Source organism: Arvicanthis niloticus, chromosome 9, assembly GCF_011762505.2.
Source record: "Arvicanthis niloticus isolate mArvNil1 chromosome 9, mArvNil1.pat.X, whole genome shotgun sequence".
NCBI lineage: Eukaryota > Metazoa > Chordata > Mammalia > Rodentia > Muridae > Arvicanthis > Arvicanthis niloticus.
The window spans coordinates 74,068,972-74,080,700 of record NC_047666.1 but is presented as its reverse complement, the minus strand read 5'-3'; the positions used below and the strand labels follow the sequence as shown (position 1 = coordinate 74,080,700).

General features: G+C 45.9%; 1 protein-coding gene across 1 annotated transcript in view; it reads left to right on the top strand.

The window, feature by feature from the left end:
- The first annotated feature begins 3,900 nt into the window (after positions 1 to 3,900).
- Positions 3,901 to 11,729, top strand: part of Rerg (RAS like estrogen regulated growth inhibitor) — a 100,904-nt gene continuing 93,075 nt past the window's right edge. Inside the window, exons 1-2 of the mRNA XM_034512533.2 lie at positions 3,901 to 4,179; positions 8,392 to 8,559. Coding sequence (XP_034368424.1) covers positions 8,499 to 8,559 — 61 coding nt within the window. The 5' untranslated portion in view covers positions 3,901 to 4,179; positions 8,392 to 8,498. The remainder of the gene's footprint in view (positions 4,180 to 8,391; positions 8,560 to 11,729) is intronic.

Genomic DNA, 11,729 nt, shown 5'->3' with positions numbered 1-11,729 from the left:
TGGCCAAGGCAACTCATAAAAGACAACATTTAATTGGGGCTGGCTTACAGGCTCAGAAGTTCAGTCCATTATCATCAAGGCAGGAACATGGCAGCATCCAGGCAGGCATGGTGCGAAAAGAAGGAGCTGAGAGTTCTATAACTTGATCCAAATGCAGCCAGAAGACTGTCTCATGGGCAGCTAGGAGGGGGGTCTCTTCCATACAGGGTGGAGCCTGAGCATAGGCCCTCAAAGTCTGCCTGTACAGGGACACAGTTCCTCCATCAAGGCCACACCTATTCCAATAAGGCCACAACTCCTAATGGTGCCATTTCCCATGAGCCAAGCTTATTCAAACCACCACAGACATCATGAAGTCAGATCCAACGTATGTAATAATTTTGACTTTGGAGGAATTGTAAGAACGGGGATGCTTGTGACAGGCGTCCACATCTAAAGTCCACTTCTCCACATCTATCTCAGTTTTTTATCACTGGCTCAGCATTGTATTTATTAAATGGAAAATGTCGCTTCAGTATGATGGTACCTAACAAACCTTGCAGTCAGACAACATTCTGTGGTACCTGGCCCGAGAGTGACCGTCACTACTGTTCCTTCTGGTAACAGTGGCCATTTCTGGATACCACGATCTTGGGAGGTGAGTTTCTACTTCTTTGTATTTTCCCACATGCTTTGATTATTTATAATGAATGTATTTAGCAACTTCACACATCATTTAAGCTCCAACTAACTGTACTTTGTGGTTTTACTGTCTCCTCAGCTATTAACAGTGAGTTAGAAGTTTAGCTTAAGTCTGAAGGCCAGGGAGTGTGTGACAAAGCCTGTCCCCACAGGAATGAATGCCCAGTGGACAGGCTAATGGAACCCTATTTGCTCCTGTGACTGACATGTGAGACAGCTGCCATAAGGGAGAGTGGATGTATTTGCAGCTTTTGAGAAAAGATTTGTTTCGTAGAACAGAGGACCCATGGTCAGTACAGCACAGTACATGTGAGACTCCAGAGGTACCCTGTCTTTCTTGGTGCAGTGTGTCTGGACTTGCAGGTGTGACATTTATACATCCATACCTACTAAGAGGCACAGAGATTCTTGTATCCACAGAGAAGCATTAAGGGGAAACAGGACTTCTTAATGGAGAAGATAAAATGCCTGTTTTCCTGCTCAGAAGGCCAGGGGTAGATTTTGTTAACAAGCCGGTGACCTTTCTGTCTGTGGAAGCAGACTACATCTTGCTATAGAAGCAGGCCTCACCCTAATTCCCCAGAATGGTTATCTCAAACTCTTCTCTCACTAGACCAGTGTCTGTCCATAGGGGAGATGTCACGTGGACTTTATGGTTAGCTGACCTCTGTGCTATTGGTCAAAGATTAAACTAAATTTTAGACCTTTTAGCTCTCGGGTCCAGCCTTGTGGTCACTTGTACTTTGTAAAAGAGTTTCTAAGTAGTCACACTTTAAGATTTATTGTGCCCTGGTATTGGACTCATGGGTGCCTGGAAACTTTTTTTCCCCAAATTGTATTGTTTTAAATATGCTAACACTGAACCTTCAGACATTAGATCCCCTGAAGTCTAATCCATGTTGATGAAATCAATCTATACCGGGTTTTCATTCTTACCTCTTCATGAGATCTCTCTTCCCTGTGTGACACCTGCAGGGACATCCTCACAGGGAGTCCACTGCTTTTTCCAGTCACAGTAGCAAGGACATAGAACCAGCCTACATGCCCATTTATGGAAGAACGAGTCTCAAAGATGTGTGTACAATACACCATGGAATTTTAGTCATCCGTCAAGAAAAATGAAATTAAGAAACTGGCAGGGAAGTGGATGGAACTGTAAAGGTAGGTAACCCAGTCTCAGGAAGATGAAAACTCACATGTTGTCTCTCGAGTGTGGGTCCCACCTCTTAACATTCATATGCTGTTGTGAGAGTATTCATAGGGTGTTGTGGAAGTAGAATAGTTGTAGACTATGAACCTCCATAGACGACCATGAAAGGAGAACAGAGAGGTGTTTGGGCACAAAGGGTTGCTTGTGACAGGAAAGCAGAAAGCAATTGGGGGCACAATGGAGGAAAGATAAGGAAGGGGGCAAGAAACAACGAACATGTTTGAAAAATGCTGCAGCGAAACCTACCCCTTTGTAGGCCAATAAAAACTTCAAAAGGAACTGTAGGAGTGCACACTCATGCCTTCCTTATTGAGTGAGGAGTACTGGCTTATAATGGCTGTACAAGAGGATACAGAGAAACAGCTTCTGGGACAGATGATGAAGGCTGTTCACATGAAATCTGGCTTGTGAGCTTGTGGCATCCTCAGTGATATCTATTGGATAGGAGAGGCTTAATAGAAACTCAAACTTAAGTCATTGTGTATGTGAGTGTGTGTGTGTGTGTGTGTGTGTGTGTAGAGAGAGAGAGAAATAAATCATAGATAATGTAAATATATATCATATATTCATAGACATTTTTATTAAGTACTGCTTTACAAAACATGATGCAAAAGGAAGGTAGATTGAAACTTGATGCAATTAATACTATAACATTCCACACAATTTGAATTTTGTAGAATTTTGCATTGTTTACATGCATAGTTTGTCTTCTTACTGTAGGCTTTAAGACCGTTTGTATTTCGAGATGCTGAAATCTCGGTTTCTCAAAGATGGGACCCATTTCTTTGAACCCACACTTGGATAGCTATTCCCAGTTCAGCGGATAAACAATTTAGATGGATCACGTCTCAAGTGGTCTCGTTGCATTCGTTTGATCATTGTGCAGCAGGCCCTGCAACAGAGGAAGCGCATGCGTGCACACAGTATACTCTCCCCTCTCCCAGCCTCTGGAATACCAGGGTTTGGCGGAACACTGAGAAACTAGAGAGAATGCAAAGCAAACCCAGTGCTGACAGGATGCTGTGACATGTGGAAGGGGGTGTCACTGTAGGTCAGATCTGGGGTCCCCAGGAAGTTGGGGTGATCTGGAAATTCATGATGCATGCTGTGTTAAAGCTTTTTCAGTGAGTTATCAGAACACATACTGTGGCTGTCACAAGTCCAACCTCTTTATCCGTCCTGCCTGTCAAGTCCTTGCCTCCACAGGGACCTTTCATCTACCACGGTTGCTCCACTGATTATTCGAATTGCCTTGGGCCCCTGCCTGCTCTTGTTGCCTAGCCTTGCTTTCAGTGAGTCACCAGATACCCTGGTAAGAAAGCCCTGCTTGGGAATGAAAAAAGAGAAAGGCATAGACATTTCCTGCTGCTTTGTTCATGCCCACCATTGTCGTGGGGAATCCTTTAACCTCTCTGAAGATCCCCTTTCCCTCCGAAAGACCAGCAATTACAATAGCCATGCTTACCTCAAGGGAGGTGAATATCAAAGGAGATGGGGGATGTCAGCAGGTCTTGCTTAGCTTAGCATAGCAATGGATGTTAATTATCTTTGTTGAGGTTTGAACGAGATGGGGTTTGACGCCAAAGCAAATCTTATAAATGCTGGTCTTCCAGAGGGAACAGCGCACACTGGGGACTTTCTCATATATACAAATATGAATTGCAGTTAAATTTGGTGTTTATATCTTTGTAAGTGTTATTTGTTTCTGTTCCGATCCGGATTTTCTCCCAGCCATTTACTAGCCTTGGACCCGTTTTTTTTTTTTTTTTTTTTTTTTTTTTTCCTATCTTTTTAAAATCCTCTGTTTCCTCTCAAATATCATGAAAATAACTGAACACATTCCCAAGGCGTATTAGCAAGATCCTTTAAAACAAGGCGTAGAGAACACTGCGTAAGTGATGCTTTTTAATCAAGAAAGGACTTAGCTGGAGCCTGCAGGCCTGGCACTGAGCTTGGCTGTGAGGCGCTCGGCTAGCAGACTGGTCCAGCAGGGGGCGCCCGGGAACCTCACTGCAGCATCCCGGTGGCGGAGCGCAGCGGTGGCTGGCCAGAGCTCGCGTCCTGCGGCAGTCTCTCGGCTGCTAGTCTGAGCGAGCGCGAGGGAGGAGACCCCCGTCCAGGCACCAACTTGCAGCCCGGGCGACTCCCACCCACGATCGCGCCCCCCTGACTCTCAAACGCCAACCGCAGCCCGAGTGGGTCAGCGTGGGAGAGCTTCCCGGTCTCCGTGGCCGGATTGCTAACTTGGAGGGGACCGCGGCTGTCTCCCCGGCCTGGAGAGTGAACAGGTGAGTGACACGCACGTGTCCAGGTGGTTCTCGGAGGACAGGGTGCGAGCCCCTGAGGGCTCAGCCCCTGGGTGAGTCCCGCAGGTCTCGGAGTCCCTCGCCAAGGGCGACTTTGGGGTTCTCCATGAGAGATGTGAACGCCGCCACCAGGCTTGACAGCGCGTCCTGCGCCGAGGGCGTCCTTCCGAAATAGGGGACATCTGCTCCCTATGTGGAGCCTGTGATCTGCAGGCAGAGCCTGCAGCCCACTGTGGGCTTACTCCTGGCTGCAGGACCTGTTGATTTCGGGTAGCGAGACGGCCCGGGGGCTTGCACAGTTACAACCTCTTTTCTATGGGGGTTGCGTTGTGATAACATGAAGGAAATTTCCTAGCAGAGAAACTGAGAAATCTTGATTTCAGAAGTCTGACCCGGACAGAAGCGATCTCACTCCACACCACCAGACTGGATTCATTGCTGCTTTGGACAGCTGCGTTTTGCTTGCTTTCTCTTTTTTGAGGCCATAAAAGCATTAAAATGCAATCATAAAGATGCCCCCACCCGCTTCAAGAGGAAGTGGAAAACTCTGACCTTGATAAACACAGTCTGGGAAATGATTTATTAGGAACAAAACCTTTTGATAAGTAAACAAACGGATGAAGCAGATGAACAGAAACGCAAATTTCATAGGTCTTACAGAGTGCCCACAGGTAGCCTCTTTGGTTTGTATTATATGTAAGTGTGGAAGGAGTCAATAAATTCTGTCAGTATTACCAAATAAAACAACGAGCGTCTTTCCTTCCCTCTATTTCCTCTAATGACTTCATGGGTAGGAAAAAGCAACGCCTTTCATCTCCTAAATATTTAGGTGTGATTTTATGATGGAAATTTGAAACTTGTTTGTTTGGTTTTGCCTCCGGGAAAGCAATCTGCTCCTAGAATGAACTTCAGGCCAGGGTAGGAATAGTTCCAGTGTTAGAACCAATGCGTTTCCTCAGATCTGAGGCATAGAAGGTCTCCGGTTAATTCAACAGAAACTTGCCTGTAGGTTACTATGACAACAATTGACACGTTGGTTGATGGTTTCTGTCAAAATTTCATGTGGAAATAAAATGTGAAGGCATCTTTAGAGGTCAGCGTTGCATCTTTGTTTTTTTTTTGTTTTTTGTTTTTCCTAAACATATCAGAAGGCTGACAGTGAGCAGCTGGATCTTTATTACGTCACAAATAGGGACAATTTAACCAACACAGTTTCTCATATGTGAGACCCATGAGCTTCGGAGGCCAAGGGGAGTTGCTGAAATATTTTAGATGCATAGGAATGACACTTTTGCATGAGATGGCAAATTACTGTTTATGAATGCTCCTGACACAAGCATGCTCTGTGTTGCATTTCAAAAAATGCAAGCCAGCAGCTATTCGCAAGTTAAAATACAGTTAACAAATTTAACATGCAAACCTTAAATAGAAGGCCTTTTCTTAATGGACACATACAAAATGACAAATGAGGAAATTTGTTTTGACCCACTGTCTGCTTAGGTGGCCTGGAATAGCCTGGAACTCATGATGTAGCCCAAGCTGGTTTTGAATTCAGTATACCCCCCGCCCCCCACACACTCCTTCCTCCTGAATGCTGGGGTTACAGGGCCAGCACCCAAGGAAGGGCTTCATCTATAGCCAGAGTGGGGTTAGACATTTAAGATCTTAGAGAGTCAGTACAAAGTTGTCATTGTCTGTCTGGAGATGGAAGAAAAGGCCCCACTAAACACCTGCCTCTTCTTCTTTTAGGGACAGCCACACCTTAGCAACCTGTGCACCAAAATGTGTGAGGTCCATGTTAATGGCTCAGATACATCAGAGAGAAAACAAGAGCCCACTCCTCTTTGTGGGATATGTATTCAGAGGGAGTTCTGTTTTCTCTTCCCCTTCTTGGGCTGTCTTTAAAAGCTGTATACCCAAACATTGGCTCAGACAGGGTCAGTTAGCACGTTTAAGTAACAGATTGTGGTTAACCTCTCACGCCCCCACCCCAGCCCCTTCGGATTTTGGGGAAAGTCTCTGTAACCTGGGCTGGCCTCAAGTTGGCTTGCAGCTGAGAGTGGCTTTGAACTTCTGAACCTCTTTCTCGATTGTGGGATTATAGGAGTGTGTCATCATGCTTGGCACAAATACAACTTTACAGCCCAGAACAGTGAATGACCTCTGAGCTCCTGTGCCACTGAGTTAATGTATATAAAGTGAGCTTTTGAGTTCATGTCAGCCATTGATGAAGTTCAGGCAGTGGGAGCCCTTAGCCCATGGGAAAGATGGGAGGTTTCCCATGGTTGGCTGTGCTAGGGGGCAACCACAGTGAACATAGCCAGATCTCTGTTGTGACAGCTTGTCAGGTTATATGTCAAGTTGTGAAGAAGGGAACTCCATGTTTTTAGTCATTAAAACAGTGAGTGCCTGGGGACAACTGTGCATATATCAAGAGGAGGAGAGGACAGTCAAGACCTTAAGCAAGTTGGGGTTTTTTTTTTTTCCTTCGTTGTTGTATGGCCCCTAAAGAATGCCTTACTTTTCTAAAAAAAAAAAAAAAAAAAAAAAAATGGAAGCCTCGGACTGGGTAGCATCCTATGGGCTGCTGGGCTGGGTAGCGAGCTCTGAGTATAAGAAATGACTTGTTTTTAAAGAGTTGAGCTGGGACATCACAGCTACAAGTGACAGACACACCACAGCCTAATATAATAAATAGGTTAGGGAATTTTCCTAATTGGAAAAGGCTGCCTGTCAATGACACTACTTCCAAAGGACATAAACTTATCTTGAATATGTGGAAGTAACCAATCAGACACAGATTAGTTGGCTGGCAGAGGAGAAGCTTTTCTGTGCTAGCTGGGAGATTGCTTTGATTGATCCCACACCCAAGGCCTTTTCCAAGTTTACATTTTCTTGGTATTAAGAGCCCAGATGTTGGGCTGATGGTGTAACCTGTGGCCAAGATGTTTGCCCACCATCGGAGTGAGGCCTTAGATTCAATTCCCTACACAGCATAAAATACAGCCAACAAAGACCCCAGATGTCGCCACTAAGCGGCATTCTAACTACAATGCCTAGCATAGGTTGGTGAGGCATACCTCACACCTTTTGTGTATTAGGGTCTCCTACCCAGAAAACATAGAAGTCTGGTTGGATATTATCTATTGGCTTTTGAACCATGTGCATCTGTTATGTCGTTTATCCTGTGATCTGGTGTGAACTGAGATGAAGTTTAACCTTGAAATAGAAAATCGGATTCTGTGGCCATGGAGTTGCCTGATATCAGTGCATACTGTTTAATAAGGAGATCCCAAGAGCCTCCCCCCATTACGTATATTTATATGCATATGCTTAGTATTTATAAGCAGGAAGTAGATGCATTCATTCACTTACCACTTATTATCAATTATGCCAAACCTAATCTATTCATTAAAACAATCATATTAGAGGAAACATTCTAGGAGATAGTGTATATATACACATTAAAACCAAACAGTTCTAAATTCGTTTTAAGATTTATTTCCTTTTTAATTATGCATATGTGTGTATGGAGGTGTATGGATGTGAGTACCTGGGGAGACCACAAGAGAACTTTGGGTAATGTGGGTGCTGGGAACCACACTCAGGTCCTCTGAAAGAGCAGTGTTCACTCCTAAGCACAGACTCAGCCCTCCGGCCCCAGATCTAAATTCCTAAGTCCCATCTCACTTACTAGTTAAGTGGTTTACAGTGAGTTACTACTATGGCCTTTTCTCTGAACAGTGGTGAAAATCCAATTAGAAGATAAATCACTCGGGGGTGTGGTGGTCAGTGGTAACTGTCAACTTGACAGAATTGTGGAAATCACTTGGGAGATGGAGTTTTGAGCAGGCCTGTCGGAGATTATCTTGATAGTGTTGAGAGGGGAAGCCCCGCCCTGTGTGAGGTGAACAACAGCATGCTTTGATCCTGTAATGTTTTCTGGTTGTAGATGTGACATGACCTTCTGCTTCACACTGCTACTCTGTTACCTTCCTGACAGCCGTGATGGACTACACCTTGAACTTGAGACAATAATAAGCCCTTTCTCACTTGTGTTTCCCACAGTGACAGGATAAGAAACTAAGACAAAGGGGGGCGTGTGTGTGTGTGTGTGTGTGTGTATACACGAATGTGTGTGCACTCGATGTTTCCAAGATATAGATTTATTTCCAAACTTTCTTTTCGTTGAAGGATTGTGAACTCTTCTGATTGATGATGACACAGTGAGACGAAAGGCCACCACCAACACCATCTGCTCACATCCCGAGTCTGAACATTAAACCCTGTCTCCACCAGCCATGGCTAAGAGTGCAGAGGTCAAGCTGGCCATATTTGGAAGAGCAGGCGTGGGCAAGTCAGGTAAGGACCTTCTTGTGGCATTTGCAAGGGCTTGTGAGTTTGTCACGGTTTTGGGGATGGGGGAGGTAAGTAGTCACTGTTTGTGATGTCCCATCTGTTGACTATTCTCTGTATCTGGAAGCCTTTTAATAACCAACTCACGAATTCTCCTGCTGATTTGTGACAAAGTAAATCTGTTGATGACATGACAGAGAACTGTATAGATCATAAACGACTTCTGAAGAAACCAAATTGTGGAAGTTTCATAAAATGATTCTTTCCCATGTTCTTTCCTTTACTATGGAGGATCACAAGGGGTCAGTTGTATGTCTCGTTTGTTTGGATATCCTCAGCAAAGTGTCCAAGCTCAAGCAGATGTTGGGGGGTCCCAGTGTGTGCCTGTTGAATGGAATTATTTCTTGCCCAAGATTTTCAGAGTGGGATGAGAACACTTGAAAAGTAGGATTACCTGTGATGGGGGCTTGGTGTCTTATGGGAAGGAACCAAAACCACATGGAGCTTCTGGCTGTCAGCAAAGGACAAGAGGACATGAAGGCCTCTGGTGGGTGCTTGTGGGTAGACGGAAAACTGCCTGGAAGTAAAACCAGCTGATCCCCACACAGGTAATCTATATACTCTTAAAGAAACACACACACAGGCACACACACACACACACACACACACACACACACACCTTCCGGTTCTTTGCCCAACTTCCTTCTAACCGTCCTCCTGGTTTGAGTCTCAGTCATGATCTGCCATGCTATAAGTCTTAGTCTCTGGTTTTTCTCAGCTCCTTTTCTGCCACCACTTGCTTCTCCTCAGCTCTTCTTGCCTTTAGCAGAACCCAAGCAGAGAACAGCAGGCCAGGACCGGAAGATGCTCAAGCTCCTCCCCTTTAATCTCCCGCGTGTTTCCCAATGGCGTGAGAACCACTGTCTGTAGCTGGTGGAAGGATCTGGAGAATGAGGAAACTGCCGCAGGGCGTGTCTCTCTGTCTGAGGGAACGGAATCTTCCGTGGGCTGGAGAGGAAGGTGTGAAGGGAGCGGAGGGCGGGCGAGCAGGAAAGCCATGTGTGCGGTTAACAGTGTGGTTCAATTCATGTGACCGAGGAGTTTGGCTGGCTCTCTATCCATCTATGTTTCTTTTCTTTCTTTCTTTTTTTTCTTCTCCTTTCCACATTCCAACAGGTGGAATAAGAGGAAGGGTTCTTCCAAGCCCTTCTGCAGTTTGGAAAACTAAACACAGAGCCAGCAAGATGACTGAGAGGGTAGGAAAGCTCACTGCTCAAGCATGAGCCGCCTGAGCCTGCATCCCCAGCACCCATTTAACAAGCTGGGCACAGCTAGCTCATCCCCAGCCTTAGCTATGGGTGCCGTAGTACGATTGCTGGAGCTTGCTGACAGCCAGCCTAGCTCCAGGCTCAGTGACCCTTTCTCAAGGAAATTAGATGGAGGAAAACCAGAATACCTAGTACTCTGATGGAGCCTCTGCTCACACCCCACACAGACCACACAAGTACATCTCTCCCGAATAAATTAAAAAAAATTATAAAGATAATATGGACATAGAGATTAAATCTCAGGGAAGAAGTACTTGGGTCTGTGAGTGCTCGTCCATGCCCCTCTCTGCCGCATCAGAGTGAACTGAATCCTCCTCTCCAGGCTTACCCCCTACCTTGAACTGTGCCTCAGTTTCCCTTGTGGACCTTCAAAGCAATTTCCCTGTTCCCATCATTCCCAGCCGATCTGTTTTCCCTGAGCCTACCTGCCTGTGTCCACATCTCCATGTTGGTCTTTTCTTGAGTTTAATGAACATGGGTGCCGTGCTTCCTGTCTTAACTTTGTTGCTCATTTATTGCGTAAAATCATGCAAGCCTGCCACCATAGCCATTCCAGAGAAGCTGACTTTGCTCAGATCACCACCCATCAATCTTCTAGAAAGCGAGTCAACAAACCTGCCATCCAGTGCCCTCTTAGTAACCACATAACAACACAACCAATCCGTCTTTCCCAGGTTATCTTTCCAACAAGTCCTGGGGCATTACCCTCTCTCTTGGCTTTCTGGGTCCTTCTGTGGATGCTAACCGGTTGTCCTCTGCTTGCTTCTGACCTTGTGTCTTCTGGGGGCATCAGTATGACTCGTGGGTGACTCTTCATATCCAGAGGAAAGATGGCACCCACTCTAGGGGAACTCTGGCTCTAAATGTTAACGGTTAAAAGATAAGCCTTCAGCCGGGCAGGGTGGCGCTCGCCTTTAATCCCAGCACTTGGGAGGCAGAGGCAGGCGGATTTCTGAGTTCGAGGCCAGCCTGGTCTACAGAGTGAGTTCCAGGACAGCCAGGGCTATACAGAGAAACCCTGTCTCGAAAAGCAAAAAAAAAAAAAAGCCTTCTTGCTTGGGTCCATTTGTCTGTCTTCCCTGCAGGTAGGGGTGTGTGTGTGTAAGAGAGGGGGGAAGGGATTGAAAGAGGGAAGGAGAAAGGGAGGGAAGAAGGGAATGAGAAAACGAACATTGTGGTGGCCAGAGGACCACTTATGGGAAATATTTCTCTCCTTCCACCATATGGGTCCCTAGAGAGGGTGGGAGTGGGGAGTTTGAACTCAGGGAGTCAGGCTTGGTGGCAAGTGCCTTTTCCCATGGAGCCATCCTTTTAGCCCAGCTTCTTCCACGCTTCTCTTTGTGGCGAAAATGATAAGGACAGAGGACAACCGGTCTCTCCCGTAACTTGTGTGTTCTCTATAGGCAGACTCTGTTTTCCTATTTCAACCCTTGAATGCTTCCTTGAGATCTGAGCCACACCCCTCATTGAGAAGGCAGTAGTGTAGACTTAGGCCTGAGAGACCATTCTGAACTTTTCCACAGCTCAGTGGAATCCACCACAGAGCCATCTATCAGTTTTTAAAACACACTGTAGCAATACTGAGCTCATGTTTACTCTGGGGTGTGTAACTATCTATTGATACCTTGTTTCTGCCTGGCTGGGACACCACACTGCCACCCGCCAGCCTTAAAGATTACACTTGTATATAAGTAACCTTTGCCTGCCGCACCTGTCTCTCTCTCTCTCTCTCTCTCTCGCTCTCGCTCTCTCTCTCTCTCTCTCTCTCTCTCTCTCTCTCTCTCTGTCTCTCTCTCTCTCTCTCTCTCTCTCTGTGTTGTGTGTGTGTGTGTGTGTGTGTGTGTGTCC